General features: G+C 44.5%; 1 protein-coding gene across 1 annotated transcript in view; it reads right to left on the bottom strand.

Annotated features, from left to right (window-relative positions):
- KNG1 (kininogen 1) overlaps positions 1-22082 on the bottom strand; it is a 32231-nt gene extending 10149 nt beyond the window's left edge. The window contains exons 1-7 of the mRNA XM_083177634.1: positions 21833-22082; positions 21140-21253; positions 18236-18323; positions 15154-15332; positions 5666-5776; positions 4291-4375; positions 884-1032 (exon numbers count right to left, since the gene is read on the bottom strand). Of these exons, the coding sequence (XP_083033760.1) occupies positions 884-1032; positions 4291-4375; positions 5666-5776; positions 15154-15332; positions 18236-18323; positions 21140-21253; positions 21833-22027 (921 nt within the window). The 5' untranslated portion in view covers positions 22028-22082. The remainder of the gene's footprint in view (positions 1-883; positions 1033-4290; positions 4376-5665; positions 5777-15153; positions 15333-18235; positions 18324-21139; positions 21254-21832) is intronic.
- Between the last annotated feature and the right edge of the window lie 1071 nt (positions 22083-23153).

Genomic DNA, 23153 nt, shown 5'->3' with positions numbered 1-23153 from the left:
ATATAGGGAGTCGGGAGGAGGACCAGATTTCCAGGACCCTCAAGGCCATTCCGGGCGGTTAGGCTGAACTATTATAGTGATAGAGGAGAGACATCAGTAGTGCATAAGCTGTGGGGTTTAATAGAGTATAGTAACACAGTAAATATTTAAGTACTATAGCTTAGCAGCCCTTTGTAGGTAAGTGTTCTGAATTAGGTACAGTAGAGGTTTATTTCTTGTTAGTTTCTGTCTGTATTGCTGAAGCTGATTAAAGTGTATTGGTGTCTGATTTACAGTACCAGAAAGAGAACCGTATTTTAATTCTAAGCATTGCATCACTGACCAATGGCAGCTACCTTTGAACCATCCCCATCACAGTATCTGGACCCTAGGTCGACCATATCTAGGTTGACATTTATGAGGTCGACACGCTATGGTCGACAGTGAGCAGGTCGACACCTAAGAATGGTCAACATACCCATGGTCGACAGGGTCTAAATGTCAACACAAACTTTAAATGATCAACACATTTTTCCACTTTTTTTAGCCAACATGTGCCGACAGGCGGTATTTAAACCCTACTATCCACTGCTCAATGCACAGCGAGGGCCGATAGACTTATTAAGTGTCCAGGTCGACTGTGTCGACACTCGTGACAAGAAAAGGTTAAAAACTCATGTCAACCTTGACTTTCAACCTTCCCATGGTTGACCTAAAGCTTGTGTTGACCTTTAGACCCTGTCGACCATGGGTATGTTGTCCATTCATAGGTGTCGACCTACTCACTATCGACCCTTGGGCCTTGACCTAGTGAATGTGGACCTAGACATGGTTGACCTAGCATACCATAATCCCCCATTACATTAAATATAAATCATATACACACTAACCTGTACACACTCACCTTTTTTGAGGCATACTGAACACTGGAAATACTATAGAGTTCCTCTATATGGCTGCTGTTGAAATTATAATCATCCATTACTTGTACTAACAAAGATAAAATCTCAGGATCCTGAGGATCCACTGGTACAGGACAATTAAGGCAAACTCCTGTGAAAAAGAAATATATATATATATATATATATATATAAAGAATTACGTGAGTACAAAGACTTAAAAACAAATTTTGACTATAGTTTATTAGTTTATTGCTGCACCCCACTCTCCTCTTGCAATTTGGCCTCATGGTGAGTAGGGGATATACAGAGCGGAGGTGAGGCACTTGCAGCTATAAGAAACAGGCAAAACACTGCTTATGTAGATCTACACAAGCAGTGTTTTGCCTGTTTCTTATAGCTGCAAGTGCCGCACCTCCGCTCTGTATATCCCTTACTCACTGTGAAGGCTCCGGCTGAAGTTGACTATATATAGGTTCAGGAGTCAGCATTAATCTGTGTAATCAGTCTGGAAGCAGAGCATAGATTACTGCAGACTCCTGAACACACCCCGTGGTTTAAGCTGTTTGAAAAGACCCCAAGCTGTAAGCAGAGAAAACTTGAGTTAATTACTCATTTTCCAACACTAGGAGTAATTTCTCCAATTTTACAGCAACCGTTGCCACACCTGTTCTTAATACCATCTTTCAACATCCCTGAATTCGGGAAAATTATATCCTTCAGATGTTCAGAATAGATTCCAACGACCCCTGATGAAGTAATTCATGGACGATGTCATTCAGGTGTTGGATCAGAGACTGAAATTTTTAACTGATATTTTATTTATCTGTTGAAAAATTTAATAAACTATCTTAATGTATATTGTTTTTATTTCATATATACCAACTGATTGTACTATTTGGTGATTGTATACAACGCACTTCTATGATCTTTTTCTTTCATCTATCCACTTGTTCCTCTATTAACAGTGAGGTTCCATAGTGCTGCCACTCTGGTAGCGCAAGCTGAGGGTCACACTTTCTTTGTGATAAAAACATCCACGGGTACGAATAAGTAACATAATCTGTCTTTAAAATATCAGAGCATACTATACAAGGGATAAACTATTATAAACATAGGTTGAACTAGATGGACGCAAGTCTTTATTCAGCCTCACCTACTATGTATATATATTGATGCCCCTCTTCAGGAATTCCCAATATACTATTCAGAATCAGTGTTGCCTCTTTCATCTCATCAAACTTTACCAATAACTAAAGTTGTAGATTGAGTATTGCTTAATGGGGCCTTATTTGATCATTTGGCTTGGACGTCTGCAGAGACTGAAGCGAATTTACCAAGCCCCGCCTAGCGAATGGATCTGTCTAGCGAATGGAGTTTTACGCATCCCCTCTTGGGGCTCGCCACGCTTCGGGCTCGGTGGCTCGCTGCGCTCGCCACACTATATAAAATCAACTCCACGCGGACATGGATAGTGGGGGTATGAGCGTACTGACTATAGTGGGCGCCCAACTAACATATAAGTACCGTTTATAGCTTTGGTGGGTTTCAGGAACATGGCGGTTATTCAGACCTGATCACGAGGCTGCTAATTTGCAGAGCCCTGGGCCATGTATATACATATATACACCGCCCAGACAGAGTGAAATCCTGCCCCGTGCAAGGCTGCAATTTGCTTATCTGTATTGGGTGAATAGCTGCAAATCCATTCACAAGCTGCTCACTATCTAATGATTTTCCCACTGTGTGAAGTCTGTGCGTAGCCCAGGACTTCTGTGCTGCATGTAAATCCCTGTGTGTGTGCATACCTCCCAACTTTTGACCTGAAGAAATAGGGACCGAAAAGGGGGCGGGGCGTATGCAAATGAGGGCGCGGCTTATGCTAATTAGCCTCATTTTCATACGAGAATAGACGCTGTGCGCATGCGCACAGCGTCTATTCTACTAGATTGGGGGTCTCCCAACTGCCACCCCCCCCCGAAAATCGGGACTGTCCCTCTAAAATCGTGACAGTTGGGAGGTATGGTGTGTGTGTAGACCACACAGAGATTTAAATGCACGGCCCCACCAGTCTGAATCCGGCAGCGATTAATAAACTGCACGCGGGTTATTAATCGGTCAGGCCATTGTTCTTAACGGAGAACACTGACCCTGACACCTCGCTCAGCACCCAGCGCTGTGCAGTGCTGTGTGCGGAGAGAGATCAAGTGTTCTGAGCGAAGTAGCTCGTCGGCCCATGTGTAGGGCTCATTACTCTGCAACTGCGATAGTACAGTTTGAGTATCCCTTTTCCAAAATGCTTGGGACCAGAAGAATTTTGGATAATGGATTATTTTGGAATATTTTTTATATCTGAATAAAGTATCTATAATGTATCATGAGGTATCTTGCATTTATGTTGAATAAACACATGAAATACACACAAATATATTTTATTTGTGCTTGACACAAGGTTTTAAAAGCAATAATTTTTTTTGCACATATCATGTACCCAGATGTGCCAGTTACAGATGTACCCAGTAGGTTTTTAGAAAAAAAGTTAATTCTGGAGACCCTGGTTTTTGGAATAATTTGGATAAGGGATACTCAACCTGTAGCAGAGCTAACCTCACACACCTTCTCCTCAAACACCTGGGCACGTCTGCATTTTCCCTGACGCTCCAAGAAAATGTCCGTTTACCACCCACAAACGCCAGATTTTTGTAAATCAAAAAAGTAGCAGTACTGAGAATTACGCTGTCGGTGTATAGTGATTGCACCAAATAACCAATCTTAAACAACTGTATAAATGGTGTTTGGTCTGACACAACTAGATGAGTAACAAGTGTCCTGTTTCAGAGGTGCCCACAAATCATATTGCAAGTGCGATTCTGCATACATTGGGTTTGTGAAAATATCCTGATTTGTACTGAGATGCCCACTGGCTGGCTTCAGCTCCAATGCACAATTGCTGCTCATCTGTCAGACCTCTGAGAAGCTGCAGTTGCAGGCTAAGAAACTCCCCGGAAATGTCTGCCTCCTTAAACGCCTACTGACTGTCAATCAAGTTGTGTACAAATATACATTGGAAATGCTGTCACAACGCCATCAAGACTCATGCACAGTATGACTCATATGTAATAACATTGACACCAATCAGATGGCATGTGGGTTAAGCTCCATGCCGCCCCTAAACAAAACATTGACGTCTTGTCTGCTATTGCTGGCTGAGACCCATTGCATCTCCGCCATTGATGTTGTTAATCATCAATGGCCATCCATAAAGTAAAGAGAGTGCGACAATATGTTTATGCTTCAGCTACTGTATCCTTTCTTAAGGCAGATCCTTTTACAGACCTAGGTGCTCAGTTACATATGCAAGACCTGAGGTAAAAGTACTATTATGGATGCCATTCACAGCACAGTTTCTTACCAGTCTTTGATCTACATTCCAACTGAAGGTCATTAACTTCTCTATTGGGGGTCACAGACAAATGTACAGAGCATTCACCGGATTCCTGAGGAAAAACGAAAGCATACAAACGTTATGTACTAGGTACTGCTACTTATTCCCCTTGTCACAAATTAGTTCACATTAGCTGCAGATCATTGTGAAGGGCATTGTCATTGCTTTCCCAGTTGCAACTTTATTAAAAGTTCTGTACAGGTCAAGTGACACAGTACAGTTTATTATATAGGTGCCTACATCATTATTGCAAGTAGAGTTTTACTGTATAGCAAAATGGGGAAATATTATTATTTTAGTCAAATGGTATTATCGGGCTATGCTATTGTAGCCAGTTTTTGTCTTGAATTAAAGCTATCAGCCAATAACACATGTGATCTTGAATAAGTCCCAGGGCTCGAGTGTTGTTGCTGCAAAAATCCCTGTTTAGTGCCAAGTATGGGGGTAATAGGTAATTTAATCTTATTCACTATTAAGATATCCCTTACATGAACACTACTTGTCTTAAGGATGCGTTCAGCATCCCAGGGGTCAGGATCCCGGAGTTACCATTACTGATGCCGGCATCCTGACTACCAAAAGGAGACCAGTCTGCCAGGATGCCATACGGGGCGGGTTAGGGTTAGGCCAGGGAAGCCTAGGTTTTGGCACTAGTGTGAATGTAGGGTTAAGCTGCAGGTTGAATGTAGGGTAAAGCTGCATTAGCGGAGAGGCTTAGCTTCAGGCTGCAGCGTGAGGGAGAGAGTTAGGTTGCAGGCAGGGTGGGTTAAGGTTAGGGGGAGTAAATGGTAGGGTTAATATATTTACCTGAACCCTGTCAGGATTTACTCCATCGGGATACCAGCGTTGGTAATCTGAACGCCATCATCCCCACTGCCGATCATCTCTATGTATCCCCTCTTTTGAGCCAAAAACTCTAGCATAGATGTAGGCTGTATATGTGCTACCATATTTTACAATTGAACTGTCGGAAGATCCCAAAATGATTTACTTGGTAAAGCTTGGTGAGAATGGGCAAATAGTGGAGTGATACTTGTTTTTTTAGATATAACCTGTATAACCAAATATGTTTTTAACTTTTATGAGCTGTTTCGGAACAATGTCATACTGTATGTCAGATCACTGCTAAGATTAACGTATGAAAGCTAAAATATATGTTATTCAGTATACAGTATAGCTGTTAGCCAGAATACATTATACAAAACAAAAAAGAAGCTTCAGGGCAGGTTCTCAAAAGGAAGCAGAGCCACAAAACAGACCACAGACCACCCACTGGAGACCACCCACCAGTGTAAGTAGTAAAGATGTAACTGGCAATGACTGTAGTTGTAGAGACACTTACTCCATTTTTGTTAATTTGGCATTCTGGCGAGTTTTTGCTTGTAAAGTTTGTTTTTGAGCAGTTTGTTTGTCTGATAATGTAGTTTACATTGTAGTCCCATCCCCTCACCACCTGAAAGACAAGTAGAGAAGATTCTAGTACTTTGCAGAAACATACAGGCAGTTTATCCAGTGAAGGGTTACACATACAGTTTACCATGAGATTTGCCTCCGCTATGTTATTGTTCCAGCATTTGCATCCTCTACATTTATTTCTACTTTACTGTAGTTGAGTTTGTCCACCTCATTTGGGTACTATAAAATGGAAGCTGGGTCATCTGGTCTCTGGATAGAACTGGCTTACCTTTCTCCTTAAGTGGTTCACATGTGGACTGTAATTACACTGCAGGAACAATTTATAATATAAATATAAATGACCCAAAATGGCTGCCTTGTCTCTGTGTTATGTTCTATTGTCTCTTCTGCGTTTCATGCAAACTCAGACTTCCCTAATACATTGTACTATTTTGAAAATGTAAACTTCTGTATCTTGTTCTGTCTACCGGTTAAGCTCTTTGAGTCCTGTTTCAGAGAGATTGCTATTATGCTATATAAATAGAATTGTTGTTATTATTACTACTAGAGGTTGACCTCCGATTTTCAGGGACCTCTTTTAATCCAGACAAATTTACAGTGGACAGGCAATGTGCACAGCACATGCTAGTGTTACTGGGTGCGGGTTCCAAGGGCAGCACAGTGTCTGTGTTGGTGATATGGCCAGAGGTGGTCCTATGGCTTGTTTTAGAAATGTACTGAAGGGGCATAATTAGTAGTTCCAGGATGTATTTTACATAACCACCAATAGTCCAGCAAAATGGCTAAACGGCATACTGCTGGAACCGAGGGTGCCAGAAAATCGAAGTTATACCTGTACTTGTTGCAATGGTTACGGTATAGGGGGTTGACGATGTCTATGTTGACAGTCACTAGCTCGATCACTAACGGATGACAGTGACTATGCCACCTATGTATAACCCATACTTTAGTAACTATACCTTTTATATGCCCAGCGTGTATGGACAGCGATGATGACAATCATCGCTGCGGGGAAAGCCGCTCAGTGCATACACACTGAGTGGCTTTCCCCCTCCCCAGCGCCAACAGAGGGGGGGGGGGGGGGAGTACAGCGTTGCATAGCGGAGCGCTATGCAAAGCCATCCTGAAAGACGCTCATCTGCTGGTATAACCAGCAAATGAACGGCTATCCCGGCGATGTTGTGGGAGCGTGCAGCAGCGCTCACCACTCATCACCGGGGCATACACACTGGGCGGCTTTAAGCTGAAGGCTGCTCAAACTTGCAGTTTTGAGCGACTTTCAGCTCAAAGTCACCCAGTGTGTATGGGCCTTTAATGTTAGAAGTAGGGCACCAAGGGATGTGGGTCATTGGGTTAAAACACCAAAGGTTGACAAGCATTAGGTCGACCACAGAAGGTCAACATGCTAAAGGTCCATACAAACTGGGTGACTATGCCCAGCGTGTATGGACTGCGGGGAATGCTGCTCAGTGCATACACACTGAGCGGCTTTCCCCCTGCCCAGCGCCGATGAAGGGGGAGGGGGGGGAGTACGGCGTTGCATAGTGGAGAGCTATGCAAAGCTGTCCTGAAAGTCGCTCATCTGCTGGTGTAACCAGCAGATGAACGCTTCCCCGGCGATATTGTGGGAGCGCGCAGCAGCAGCGCTCGCCGCTCATCGCCGGGCCATACACACTAGTCGGCTTTGTGAGGAAAGCCACTCAAACTGGGTGTTTTGAGCGACTTTCAGCTCAAAGTCGCCCAGTGTGCATGGGCCTTTAAGGACCATACACACTAGGAGATTTTCATTTCAAAAGATTTTGCCAAAATCTCTGATAGATATATCTTTCAACAAAGGAAGTAGTGCGTACACACTGAGCTATTTTCACAAAGAGCAATAGATTTTCAGGAACGAATATAAAGGCTATTTACATAATGGGCTGGGGTGGGAGCAGGGGCCATGATATTCAGTGCATTTCTGTTCTTGGGGCCTGATTCACAACACATTGCTAGGCTACGTATATTTGGGCCTATAGGTCGATAGTGTCTAGATCGACAGTCAAAAGGTCCACACAGATTTTTCCCTTTTTTTTATCCCGAATGTCACCACGGACACCGTATCGGTGCAGCACGTCTTGTTGCCACGCTTCGGGAACAGCGCCTTGCTAAACTCTGCACACTATTCTATTCTCCCTCCACGCCCTAGTGGATGGTAGGCCATGGAATACCACCTGCCGGCACATGTCGGCTCAAAAAAAAGGGGAAAACCCATGTCAACCTTTTGACTGTCGACCTAGATGACGACATAAATCTTATGTCGACCTTCCAACCATGTCGACCTTAAGCATGTCTACCTATTTCAGGAGTTGACCTAAGCCATGTCGATCTTCAGGGATCGACCCAATGCATGTCGACCTTTTGTGTGTCAACCCAACAACCTTAAACCGCACCAAGGCATTGTGGTTGACAGGAAGGGAAGAATGAGTGGGAAATTATGGAATTATGGCTCTAGTACATGGGTTAAAGTAGTGCCATGATCTACATATACAGGTAAGGGAGAATGGTGGTCACATAATATAGAGGAAAAGAGGAGAATTCGTTGGAGAAGGTAAATTTGGGTGTTATGACCTCCATAATAGTTTTTGGAAGAGTTCACATGAATTCTGCAGGAATATTAAGGCACATTAACAATGGGGTGGACGGAGCTGCAGCTCCAGGCCTCCATACAAAAATAGGCCCATCATCATGACAGCATGATTATTACCAGGCAGACACCAGATGACCACATGGTTGGAAATAAATGTAAAGTATTACATTTGCATTTCTATTATACAGAATGTGTGGACTTATATTTATGGAGAGACTGAGGCTTATAGTGCATGGGTTCTACATGCCTACATGGCATTGGCCTCATCTCCTCCCCTTCTTATAATGGGCCCTCCGACATTTTTAGCTCCAGGCCCATTAGGCCTTTAACCCGGTCCTAAAAATAGGATTACAGAAGTGACAACAACAGAATTTGTACCCTAGGATCTAGCTTCCATTCTCCTGGTGCAACATTTGGCTTGGAGTTGTACCATAATCAGGTACAAATGTCCTGTACAGTAGTTGTAAGACTGTTGCTCCCCTGACTCTGGCAAACCTGATGGGTATGGATCATAGGATAGACAAGCATTAGGTCTACAATCATTAGGTCGACCACTGAAGGTCAACATGCATGAAGGTCAACATGCATGAAGGTCGACATGACTGAAGGTCGACCTGGGCTAGGTCGACAGGGTCATTAGGTCGACATGAGGAAGGTCAAAAGGTGATGGCACAATACACTCCTCCAAATGGGGGCAACAAGTCTGTGCATTTCTGTTTACTTAAACTAGACATGGATCAGTAGTCCTGTCAGTGTCTGTTCACTCCTTATTATTCACACAACTAAAGCTGGGTACACATATGTACAATCGTCGGGCCGTTCTTCCGTTCTGCGGACGAACGGCCGTTCGATTGTATATATGTGTACGCAGTCCCGATCCCTTCGTTGCGATCGATAAACGGCCAAAAACGCTCTTGGCCGTCCACGGTCGGTCGGTCGGAGGTTCTTTGCTGCTTAATATTCTTCCGACAGGACGGCTCCATATCGAAAGAAAAGTGACATGTGTACGCACGTTCGATCGATATGCAGCCCGTTCCTGCGATCATTCCTCCCAAAAGCAGCACGCCCATGTGGGTGTTGACTAGCTGCGTCATCCCTCCATCCTCTCTGGTCCAGCAGCTCCGATTCTTGGTCCTTTTTCTTTTTTTAATAGCCTGCAATCTAATGGCCATAGCAGCTAAAATGCATGCACGAGCCTTCCTTCTCCTCAAGCTCATAATTAAATTGTTTGTAAAAAGGCCCAAATTCACCGATAGACAAACGTACGTACGTATATCCTGTACAGCTAGCAATGATCTGAATAGTCACGGCTCTATTCACTGTAATACACGAACGATTCTTTGTTCTGTGATCACGCCTCGTTTTGGTATGCTCTTTTAATCCAGCCCATTATGATAATGTTGTGTACATTTTTATCGTGCGAATAGCCAGATCGGGAGAGTGTGTACGGTGGTACAATCTTTTTCTTGCGATTGTTTGGACGGGAGTACATCGGACGTCGCAAGTAAAATTGTACATATGTGTACGCGCAGATCGGTCGTATGTTTTGGACGGCCGAACGTGTATTCGGTCGATCGAACGGTCGCAAGAAAAATGAAATTGTACATATGTGTACCCAGCTTAAGCCTTTTCTTCATGTACTGTAATAATACTAAATGTACAGATTTTGTTGGGCCTGTCGTTAATTGAAAGGACTGGGTTGGCATCCCGCAATTTGTGCTTATGCTACAGTATATTGTGTCTTTATATAGCAATAATATTTTTTCGGTACTTGTTTCCTAGCACGGCCACAATCGCGGGCATCGCGGGTCATTTATAATGGTCTGCGATGCGACCGACGCGATGCCCGCGATTTGCCATTGAAATGCATTGAAAATGTCAAAATCGTGTCGGTCGCATCGCATGCGGCCAAAAAAAGCATGCGATGGTACCGACGCGATGCCCTCGATTTTCCATAGGGAACAATGTAAAATGCCTCAATTTACCCAAATCAACATAGGGAACAATGTTAAATGGGCCAGAGACCCCAAAAAACACCCCTGAACAGTGAAATGACCCCCCCAAAAATTGTTAACGCCACCCCACGATCAACGTGAACCCGAAGCGTGGCGAGCGGCGGCGGTACGCATCCTCCGACCTTTTCATACCCCCACTATCCACGTCGGCGTGGAGTTGAGAATAGAAAGTGTGGCGAGCGCAGCGAGCCACCGAGCCCGAAGCGTGGCGAGCGCAGCGTGCCCCGCGAGGGGACGCGGATACCTGTGAAGCCCGCGAGGGGACGCGGATACCTGTGAAGGTATCCGCGTCCCCTCGCGGGGCTCGCTGCGCTCGCCACGCTTCGGGCTCGGTGGCTCGCTACGCTTGCCACACTTTCTATTCTCAACTCCACGCCGACGTGGATAGTGGGGGTATGAAAAGGTCGGAGGACGCGTACCGCTGCCCCTCGCGGGCTCACTGCGCTCGCCACGCTTCGGGTTCACGTTGATCGTGGGGTGGTGTTAACAATTTTTGGGGGGCCATTTCACTGTTCAGGGGGGGGGGGGGTTTGGGGTCTCTGGGCCATTTAACATTGTTCCCTATGTTGATTTGGGTAAATTGAGGCATTTTACATTGTTCCCTATGGAAAATCGCGGCATCGCGTCGGTCGCATCGCATGCGATTTTTTTGCCCGCATGCGATGCGACCGACGCAATTTTTTTACCTGCGATGCCCGAGATCCAAATCGTTGTGGCCGTGCTAGGAAACAAGTACCATTTTTTCCTTTCTGGGGATACTGTATGGCCACACACCCTTTCCCCCAAATACCTATTAGTTATTATACTCTTCAATTGTTGGGTCATCTATTAGTGTTAAGGTTTCAATATACAATAACTTTTTTATTTGACATTTTTAGTCTACACCTGTCCAATATCTTCAGATATGAATAAACCATGAGCTAAAGTACTTTAACTGATCTTTCTCCATCAAAGATCCTTTTAACTTTCTTGTTATCAGATCAAAGGAAAAAATGATCATGCCCAGTATCATTCTCCACCCACGGTCATAGCTATAATATAGTGGTTTCCCTCTATTATTAGGCACGATTAGCACACTCCTACCTTACTGGATTACCTGGCACCTCTTCACCCCTTGCCCAGCTCCCTTACTGGGTACATAACTGGGGTGCGGCTGGATTAGAATTGGCCATCAACCATCCATGGTCACAAACCATTGATGGTTTAATGACAATTCTAGACAATTTTGGATGGTAGAGAACCAATGGTTCTACACTATTGATGGTACAGCTCCTTGTGATGCCCCTCCCCTGGTTGGTGGCAACACAAGCCGCATAGCTCTGTTCCCGATGAACCCGCAAAGCCCCAAGCAAAGGTACCTATTGGCCCACTGACAGTCATTGAAAAGCAAGGATGACCATCGGTTGGTGAAATCCATGGATGCTAGAGGAGGCGGCGGCCTCCTCTAGCATCCATATAAACGGTCTGCTATTAGGGGCAGCCATTTTGTGAGGGTCAGTTTTCAATAGCAGGAGCCAGGAGGAGAGGAAAACGAGCAGCGCCAGGACCGCAGACCTGAACAGCGGGGGACGTGTGCATGGAGGGGTAAGGCGGGGGGGGGGGGGGTTTAGCTATACCAGGCCGGGGGGGGAGGATGCAAAATCCATAGTTATGCCACTGATCCTCCATTCTATAGTTTGCTACCATTGATGGCCATTTATTGTTTTACCATCGATGGTGAGTGCACAGAAGGCCATTCCTGGTCTGGATAAAGCCGGCTGCCTTGCAGCAGGCTAGCAGAAACCAGTGGGGTGGAAGTTGTGATCAGATGGACAGATGTGGGCCGGCATTGAGGAGGGGAGGAGGAGCACTCCACATTAGGGCTAATTGGATAGCCCCTGGCAAAGCTATTTGCAGCGGTAAATTACCACTACTAATAGGTTACCCCCTATGTCTCACATAAATAGTACTGTCAAATTATTGCATGTACGGGGGCGTGGCTTAGCCAAGCAAGAGAGCGGACGCAAGGTGCGGGTGCTCCGTTGTAATCCGGCTAAATATCCTGACTACTGCTGTTTGGGCACCCCAGACCTGCTCCTACGTACCCTGTTGCTCCTCTGCACTTGTGGCGCTGGTTTGGAGCCTAGAGGTACCGTGGTGATTCGCCCGGCTTGGTGTGCGCTGTCCCCTGGACTCCTGTGTGCCGGTGAGCGGGCGCCATCTTGGAGGCTACGGCCTGAGAGACGCTTCCCCGCCGCCGCCCTGCTCTTTGTCCTGGGTTTCCCTGCTCTCCCTCTGCACCCGAGTTGCTGGCCGGTGCCCATTTGGAGGACTCAGCGCTCCTGTGGGGGATCCCCCGGCTTAGAGCGCCTTGCTGGCCTCTGGTGCGCATGCTGGCGGGCGCCATCTTGGGAGCTGCATCTGATGGTGTGCTCCCTCAGCCGCTGCCCTGCTGACACAAGCCTGCCGGCGACCGACTCCTGGACGGACAGGCAAGTGACATTCTGCTGCTGCTGCCGCCCATTGCGGCTTAACTGCAGTCCTGCGACATCCTGCCCTGCAAAGTCATCTGCTCCGGCTGCCTGCTGCGCTCCCTGGATCCTGATACACGCGGGGGGAGAAAACCCAGACGTGCCTCGTGGTAGTGAGGGGGAGGCCGTGCCCATCTTGACCTGGGGGGGCCCGGTATAACAGGCACCATTACATTTTTTTTGGCTACACAGGCCTGGGACTGCCTACCTTTTATTATGTATGCAGCAGTATTGAATATGAGTCTGCACTCACAGTAGAAGGGACACATTACCTTTATAGTCACTGTTTTACAGAATTCCTACTAACTCACTGTTATCTTCGTTGCCATTGACAATCTGCACAGGTGCAGCTGTTCACTTATTAAAAAGGCTACAGTGCACAAGTATAATTTGACTATGTTCAACTGCTGTGTCTCTCTCTCTGACGTGCTGGTCGGGATTCCCGTCATTCTATAATCTCCTGTTTCACAATAGTGGTGAGGTTTGGCAGTGTGCTAGCCGCTGCCACATCGCTACTGACTTGCTGCTTAAATTGAACTTGGGTCACATCTTTCCAGCACTATGGAGAGCCATATACAACAAATCCTGTGTGCCATAACAGCCTCGACCAAGAGGCTTCTGCAGCTGTTTGACACTACTACACCAAGTTGCTTAGATGGGCAATGTAGTGATGGGACTGTCTTGGACTTACACTCAACGTCTGATTCTGTTAAGCTAACTACGCCTGCGGCTGAATATGCCTTCAGTTCTCCGATTTCTATGCCTGTGCCTATAGATGAGTCTCTATGCTGTTACTTTCCTGAATGTCCTGATGACGCCGCAGTCCCTTTAAAAATGACGGTGCTATCTTTTCTGATTGTACCTAATCCATACGAGCTGTTCACTATATGTGCTGAATACCCTTCTGTTTATTTTAATGCAAGGTGGGATCATGCTGCCTTTCTGACATTTTTCTTTGCCGATACAGAATATTGGCCAGATTAGTGGAAATAGTCATACCTACCTACCTGACACACGCTGACACTTGGCCGGACTAAACTAAATGAATATGCTAAATATACTTGCCGAACTGAAGCAGAGCTTACATTCTGTTTCACCTATTTTTTCTTTTCTGGTATCTTATGTAATGCTTATCGCATTGTTTTTGTATCTGTTGGGTACAGAGGAGCCGCTGAAAGTAATTTGATCCTGCCTTAAAATTGCCCCTGTTAGGCATTCGTTTTATTTATCCTTCCTATATTTGGGTGTGGGGGGGGGGGGGGGGTTAGATAGATATAGTGTAGAGGGTAGTTGGGTTAGCAAGAGAGGTAGGTTAGTTTTTTGCATGGCTAGGTTAGCTACTATAGCTATAGGCCACTAGTCTGCCTTGTCCTGTAACCTATATTAGATAGTGGGGGGGATATCTTTAGGGATCCAGGTACGCCTAGGTTGGGGATGGGTTGTACAGGGTGGGGGGTTTTCTGGGCGGTTTGATTTGGGCTTATGGGGGGGTGGGTTTAATTACGTTATTAGAGTTAGTGGGCTTAGGTCTCCCGACAGCTGACCAAAACCTTGTTACGCTTCTCATGTATAGTTTTGTAGTACCATTTATATTATTAGCCTGCTATTATGACCCATCATTTTTTTTTTTATTGATGTGTGTGCCCGGATGGCGCCTTCGGGCCAATGCACTATATACTTACCAGCAAAAGGGGATCAGTTTTATCTAACTTAACTATACTCATATATTATCCTGTAATGGTTAAAAATACTACTTAGTACTATGCAATATTTAATTTGTATGTCTCTGTCGGGATTTTGCACCTTGCTTATGTGTGTTATGTTATGAAAATGCAATAAAAACTACTTAATTTAAATTATTGCATGTACAGTAAGTGACAAATGTGACCTAAGATTCCCAAAAAGACCACTGTAAAGGTGCGTACACTCAAAGGTGCGTACAGATTTTTCTGTCTGATCTACCTGGCGGGAACAAGAACCTGAAAATGTATGGGAGCAAATGACAATCAAAAAATAGTTCCCAAACACTTGAAAACAGACAGTGATCAGTCAGACAAATTGTTTAAATCATTCTGCTATAACACATTTATCAAATCATATTTTTTTCTTCTGTTTTCCTGCATTTGGGTGGAAATTTTTGATTGTCATATGCTCCCATACATTTCCAGGTTTTTGTTCTCACAAGATTGATCAAACAGAAAAATCTGTACGTGTGTATGCACCTATAGATAGATAGATTGATGTTCAGATGTATTGCACACACCTGGTTAGTGGCATTCACTATAGTCTCCAAATCAAAGTAGAATGGATGGCTTCCTTCCATGTTAATCTTTTCTATGGTTGAATGAACAAAACGCAGTAACTCCTCATTGTTCAAGTCTAGTGGTTGAGGACAACCAAGGCACTGGCGATGAACAGCCGTCACAGGAAGTTCCACTGGTACTGTAGGTGAGAAACTTCAGATTATTGCTGACCAATATTTACAGTAGTAATAATAATTATGTACCTCCCCAACTGGAAGTTCCAGAGTCAGAAGTGAAAATAGGGGGCATGATGCCTCAATAATTTTCAGCAGTAGGGTAGGGATGGACAACAGAAGCCCCCAATCAAATGATGGCTGGACTTCCAGCATCAAAACTTATATGCCCAGGGAACTACCTAATGCTGGAAAAGAGTTCGGTGGGACAAACATTGCAATTGTTTGCGCACGCATAATAGTAACCTGCAGGATTTCTCAAGCTGTATTTTAACATCAGAGTTTGGTGTGTGTGTGTGTGTGTGTGCTCCATTGTTACTCTCTCTGCATTATATGGTAGTCACCAATGTTATCTGGGTACTTGTGTAATATCTGGGCGCCCATTTTTTTTCATTGCATTGCATTGCATCGCATCGCATGCAATATAGTGGCATACAATTCATGCAATGCGATTTTTCATTGTAAAGACCAGATTTTTAATTGTATAGTCACCCATCCAACTACGCATGGAGTTGATTTTATATAGTGTGGCGAGCGCAGCAAACCACCGAGCCTGAAGCGTGGCGAGCGCAGCGCGCCCCGCGAGGGGCCGCAGAATACATGTAAAGTAATCCGCGTCCCCTCGCGGTGCTAGCTGCGCTCGCCATGCTTCGGGCTTGGTGGCTCGCTGCGCTCGCCACACTATATAAAATCAACTCCATGCGTAGTTGGATAGTGGGGGTATGGAATCACCCATGGCTGACTATACAATTAAAAATCGGGTCTTTACAATGAAAAATCACATTGCATTGCATTGCATTGCATTGCATTGCATCACATTGCATGCCTTAAGTAGTGGCATGCAATGAAAAAATCGGGAGCCCAGATAATACACAAGTACCGTTATCTGTATTGTATATGGGTCACTGATGCTTTCTCTATTATATGACAGTTGCTGTGATACTCTCTACATTATAGGTCATCGATGTAATGTTCTCCCATTAATGCTTCGTATTATATGGCACTCACTATAATGCTCTATGTATAGTGGGTGATAATCAGTCCTGATCGCTTCTCTGCTAGTTTGCAGAGCCCTGGGATCAGATAGCCGCTGCCCCACCATAATGAAATCCCGCCCTGTGCAAAGCTGCAAAAGTCTTGTGAAAATATCGCAGATTGGTGATTCACTCACTATCGAATAAATTTTTCCAGTGTGTACAGTCTGTGCGTAACCTAGGAACTACTCAGTCAGTGCGATAGAATCAGAGCTGACCAAAGATGGAACTGCCATTGGTGGAGCAGGTACAGTGCACCGGGCCTACTGCTGTTCCATTAGGCTCTTCCTGTCACACACTGTTTTCCCCTGTCACACTGTGCTTCTCCCTTCCTATTCCTGTCACCCTCTGGGCAGTATTCAATGAAAAAGTTCTCCGTGCATGGAGAGCGTTTTATTTCGCTCTCCATGCACTCTCCGTGTTCCGAAGGGCTCTCTGCCACTCCTGCTCCCTCTATTCAATGTGGCTGATGCTCTCCGCCACTCGCGGAGAGTCTTAACCCCTGCAGGGAGCAGGGAGCTTTCAGGGAGCCGGAAGCAGCCAGAGAGATTAAAGTCTCCCTGGCTGCTCCAGAGGACTGTGGAGGGGAGGGGGGCTCTCCAGGACCCAGGCTGCACCCCCCTATAGCCAGCGGGGGACCCAGTATTCACTGCACCCGTTTGTGCATAGTTACGTTTGGGTGCAGTGAATATATGAATATCTAATGAGCGGCTCGAGCGCTCCGGCCCCCTGCTGGCTGCACTGTGTAAAAAAAATAAATAAAAAAAATTAAAAAAAATATTTTTTTAAAAATTAAATATATATTCATGTGCTATAAGCACATGAATAAAAATAACATGCCCCTTCACAGAAAAAAAAAACTGATTTTTTGACACCAAAATTTCTTAAAAAAACCTTTTAGTTTAAAAGTTCACATTCCAGCTCTCCATCAAAAGATGGAGAATTGCTACACGGAGAGACACGGAGAAAGTCACTTAGAAAGATGGAGAACATTTCACATTGAATAGGGTTGCTCGCTTTTGGAGAGCAAAATGCTTCGTCCAAGGCGAACAAAGCACAAGTTCTCCACAAAACACGGAGAACTTTTCTCATTGAATACTGCCCTCTGTCTCTCCCTATCACCCACTGCCATTTTCATACATCCCAATATTGGAGAGGCATAAAGAGGACACCGAGCGAGCCTAAGGTGCGCGCCCAAAATTTGGTGGGTGTGGCCTATAGACAAGGGGCGTGGTCTATACCAACGAGGCCATGCCTCATTTTCACCACTGTAGGGGCATGCCCAGCAGCTCTGTAAGCTGCTAGCCATGCCCCCATCCTTTCTGACAGGGGGGAACTCCCAACTGCCCCCCCCCCCCCCACTGCCAAAAATGGGGCATGGCCTCACGGGACACTGCGGGCCATTTTGCATATTGTGAACTTGGGTTGAAGTGGTGCATATTTTTGCACCTGGGTTCACCACCCACAAATGCCACCACTGGAGCTGATGTCACACACCCTCCCTTAAAAAGGCTTGGGCATGCCTGCATTTTTCCTGACACTCCCAGAAAACGTCCAAGTGTCACCCCCAAATGCCGGCTTCTTGTTAATCAACTTGCAAAAGGATTGCGATCAGAAAATATGCTGGACTTTATTGCTGGCCTTACGCATGTGGACTATGAACCGCACGCACGTGCAGTCGTTCGAAGTTTGAAGTCAAGCTCAGCGATCAGGTCTGAATAACCTCCAGTGTTGTTGACACTACAAGGCATGCTGTATTTATAGTATGGTAGTCAGTGCAGTGCATGCTCCATTTAAAAGTGAAAATACCCTAGAAATGAGGGTAATTCATTTACCTTTAGGGCTGCTGCAGTTCTGAGACACAACATTCCTGACCTTTAGTTCTTTGTTTACTATGACATGTGCTGAACACTTGCCCCGATTCTGACAAAGAAACAAAATAAAAATAAATTCATCATTCCTTTACTGGTGCACTCTATTGTTCAGACATCACTGTCTCCATTTATAGTACTTAGGTATTACAGAGAACTATACTTCTGTAAAAGTAACATATCCAAATTGGTACAAACCATATAAATGGCTACAAGAGCAATTACGCAAGTAACCAGTGAGACTGGCTATATTATCATCATCATCATCATTATGAGCGTCTATCTTTTAATTTGGGTCATGACTCAAAATAAGTTGCCCTTCATCAATTTTTTATCATGATCATCATTTTTTACATATATTCCTAAAAAGTAACTATAGACTATAGAAGAGGTAAAGGCACCAACATACTCTAGCAGACTGTAGCAACTCAGGGTCTGATTCTGTTTTGTAAGTAAAGCAAAAAAGTACAGTAATACCGCTTTCACATTGCAAAATGCAGGGACTTTGAAATGGTTCAGTCCCTGTGCGACCCTGCATTTTGCTCTGTTCAGATCCCTTCAGTGAACCGGTTTGCTGACATCATGTGGGGGGTGGGGCAGAGCGGCGGAGCATCATCTGGGCGGGGGTGGAGGAAGCGCTTAGAGCTGGCGCTGCTCCAAACACTGCCTCCTCCATTAATGTGAACAGGAAATGGGTCATTTACACTGCACAGCAACACAACAACGAACCGGTAAGAACCTGCTAACCCCTTTCAGATCACACCAATTACCTGGTCGAACCAGCAATAAAAACGGCATGAAACCAGTAATTAGGTGCGATCTGAAAGGGGTATAAGTTGAATCTTAACCAAATCATGTGCCAATGCAAGGGGAGTATTCAATCTGGGATTCCGACTGTTAGTATGTCCCGACAGTCCTGGGCCATTTTCATCCATTCCAACAGAAACTCGACAATCATAATTCAATGTTTCAACTGATTATCTTTTTTTTTTTCAATGTGTGGGAGCAAATTGCACCCAAATAGTACAAGATCTTCATTTCAACCAGTCATCTAGTAAACTAGGTGTATGGCCAGTGCTTGCTTTTGTTTTGCAAACCAGAATCAGGCTCTCACCAAATTCAAAAATGTATAAACTTTGTTACATTCATCTTCGCTTCAGAAATTCGATTACTTATATACTGGGCTGCAGCACAGTCCAAAATTCAAATAGGGGAGCAACACCAACTGACAGTAAACCAGTTTGGAATAGCAGTTGGTGGCAGTTGCTGTACTTCCCCTATTTGAATTTTGAACTGCGCTGCAGCCCCCCATCTGGAGCCTCCTCTGGATGGCAGCGCTTAGTATAACAGCCACCGACGGCACCCGGGACTCTGCATTAGGCATTACTGTCCTTCTAAGGCCACCCCCAGACTCCCTTTGGATAGGATTCACATTAGCCTGGGGCAGCCTTGTATGTATGGTATGGGTCAGAGGGTCGACACTAATAAGATCGTCAGTCAATATGTCATCCACTATTGGTCGACAGGCGATAGGATGACACAAGAAAATGGTCGACATAGCTTAGATTGACATGGTCAAAAGGTCGACACAAAAAATAGGTCGACATGGAAAAAGTCAGCATGAAAAAGGTTGACATGCTTTTTTCACAATTTTTTTTTGTGTCTATGTTTTTTTTTTTGTGTCTATGTTTTTTGTGTCTATGTTAAAGCTTGACATGGACACCGTAGAATTCTACCGTATCCCCATCGCATAACTCTCTTCCCTCGCCATGCTTCAGGCACGGTACCTTGCTGCACTTAACACACTATTATAATCTAACTCTATGGGGGTTATTCTAGTTCATTCTTTCTGACAAAATCCTTCTTAGATGGACAAAACCATGTGCACTGCGGGTGGGGCAGATGTAACTTGTGCAGAGAGAATTAGATTTGGGTGGGGTTTTTCTTCAAAGTGAGATCTATATTGAAGTGTAAAATCATGCAGTCAGTATTTTCCCTGCACAGAAACAAAAAAACTCACCCAAATCTAATTCTCTCTGCACATGTTACATCTGCCCCCCTGCAGTGCACATGGTTTTGTCCATCTAAGAAGGATTTTGTCAGAAAGAATGAACTAGAATAAACCCCTATGTCCATTTGGATGGTAAAGTATGAAAAACAACGTCTTTGGAGAAAAAAACACAAAAATCGGTACTTATATGTAAATTGGGCACCCACTATAGTTACTACGCTCATACCCCCACTATCCATGTCGGAATGGAGTTTATTTTATATAGTGTGGTGAGCGCAGCGGAATACTAAGCATATAGCTTAGTGGGCGCCCAACTAACATATAAGTACCCAAAAAACTCATATCGACCATTTCACCATTATCATGTCGACATAGTGCTTGTGTTGACCTACTGACTGTCGACCTTATTATTGTCAACCTGCCGACTGAATCCCCCTTGAAGAACAGTGAAACCAAATGCTGGGTCCGCGGTGCAGCAGAAGCTGTGATAGACACAGCACAACCGATCTCAGGGGTCGGCAGCCAGCACACATACCGTATTACATACATCTCTGCATTTATGTTTAAAGGTGCCCACAGTTCACACTGCACCGCATTTCTTCTGGCTTGTGAGGCGATGCGCACATTTCATATCGCAAGTCAGAAAGGTATGCGCATGCTTTACCTTTTGTATTAGATCACAGCGCATCTTGTTCAAATCGCATGCTGTTTTACCGTAATGCATGCGATTTGTGCTGCAATAGCTCAAAACACATTGAGGACAGACGTAGCGTGTGGGGGCGAACCATCTGCTCCCTGCACTTTGTGGTGTGAGCTGCAGCGGTCACTGGTTAGGAGTACTTGATAATAAATCTTACTGCTGTAGATGCCAGGGATGAACATTCTTGCCATGTTTTACCACTCTTCACTCCACAAGAACCTTCATGGATTTCATGCTCCACAAAATAATGCATCTGATCTTCTCCTTCATCCTGGTTACAAAACAGAAAAACTCAGAGTATATTGCTAAAAAGATGAATACTACTTTTTGATTAGGGTGGTATATTACCAGGAACCCTGGGGATCCTGGGATTTGGCCCCAGTATCGCCAGAATCAGTGAGTTGCCGCATTATGTTAAGGTGGGCAGGGCAGCATTATTTGATTATCAGCATTAAACATCCTCCACCCCTGCTAAATAGACCTCCCATTCCTGTATCTCAGGAAATAGTGATAGGTATGTATGGAATGTGCAAGGACGATGTTAAGGGAGGTTTGTGCAAATTAAATATGCTGTGTTCCAAAACTTTTTCCAGTGAATATATTATGGCCTGCAATGTACTCCAGTGAGCAAATAGTCTATACGTAACCCTTTTTAATGATTACACTTTATTTCAAAAGAACATAAATTACACCCTCAGTGTGTTATTACAATATCTAATCAACATTAAAGTACTGGAAACTCCTCTGCTAAACATAACCTTCACTTATTACAATAAACAGATTGGCCATTGAAAACAATCAGGCCATAGAACATAAACAATTAAGGAAATCCTAGTTTACAGTCACATACCTTTATTTTGGCATCTGTTATTCTGTAGAGAACAAATTGATTTCCTTCTCCTTTTGCATTGTTGTAGGACCTAAGTGCCTCATCTACTGCCTCAAAGGTATTGAGGTCATTACAATCTGCATCAACAGTTGGGACTTGAGTAGCAGAACCTAAGATGATGTATGAACAGAGGAGCGGAACAAGCAAGTGCCCCATTCCTGACAGATACTAGCATGGATGCTTAGTAGACTGTGGAAAAGTGATTGCCAGGGTATAACGAACATGTTTTGTAAAAAAAAAGACTGTAGGTCATCAAACTTTGATTTCAAATATTGCACAACTTGCACTTTGTGAATAGCCACGCTTTAGACAAACAGATCTTCATTCTCCTGGCTTACAATTATTGTTATGTATGTGGATCATGACCAATCTATATTGGTGCAGATAAGTTACCAGTCTTCCCTGATTCCTGAGAACAGTCCCTGTTCCTCAGATCTGAGCCAGGACTAGGCTATACCCTTAAACCTGAAGAACACATGAAGGAGCTATGGTTATTTGGTTATAATTATTGCTAGTATCTCAATAATTAGTTGTCACAGTGGTTATAATCATCATCATTATCATCATCATCTTCACCACTCATCAGCAGGGGCACCAGACCTTCAGAGTTACAAATCATGCAATATACAGTCAAACATATAAAGAGAACGAGAGCTTACAGAAAAGTTGTCGACATTATAGCTGCCCCCTCTGAAAGGAGAAAGTCAGGTAGAAGGACCAGAGGGATGGCGTAAATTAGTCAGGCGATTTACACCTTTATTCCACAGCCCTGCTTCCCACTATACAATGCCATGATTATAGGCATTTAAAGATAGATGTTGGGGTCAAAATGATGCCATTAAGCATCATCAAGTTGCTCAGAATGTGGGTGGAGCCACATGGCAACAGGCAGCTTTGGAGAGATTTTCTTACTTTTCTGGACATCGAAGACTCAAGATTCATGAGTTTCCTGTGTGTTGAGTAGGTAAGTATGGATTACAGTGCACATGGAGTGGACTTGGGACTGCAGCAGATAGTAGTAGTAGTAGTAGATGGAGCAGCACCATACACATAGGCAACACCAACTGACAGTGAGCCAGGTTGGAATAGCAGTTGGTGGCAGTTAGACTATATAGAAAAGAATTCTGAGCGGGCACTACTGGTGGGGTAGCACCATAAATGGTGAGGAATTGTGGAGGCAGGAGCCATGCTGTACGTCAAAGACATATCAAAGTATGACAAGATCATAGATGTATTAATGAGGGAGTTTGCATGTTTTGTCATATCTATCATATTTGCAGGG

This window comes from Crinia signifera, chromosome 3, assembly GCF_055691185.1.
Source record: "Crinia signifera chromosome 3, ASM5569118v1, whole genome shotgun sequence".
In the NCBI taxonomy this organism is placed as follows: Eukaryota; Metazoa; Chordata; class Amphibia; order Anura; family Myobatrachidae; genus Crinia; species Crinia signifera.
The sequence above is the reverse complement of the archived record's forward strand: the minus strand, read 5'-3'. Positions and strand labels throughout refer to the sequence as shown.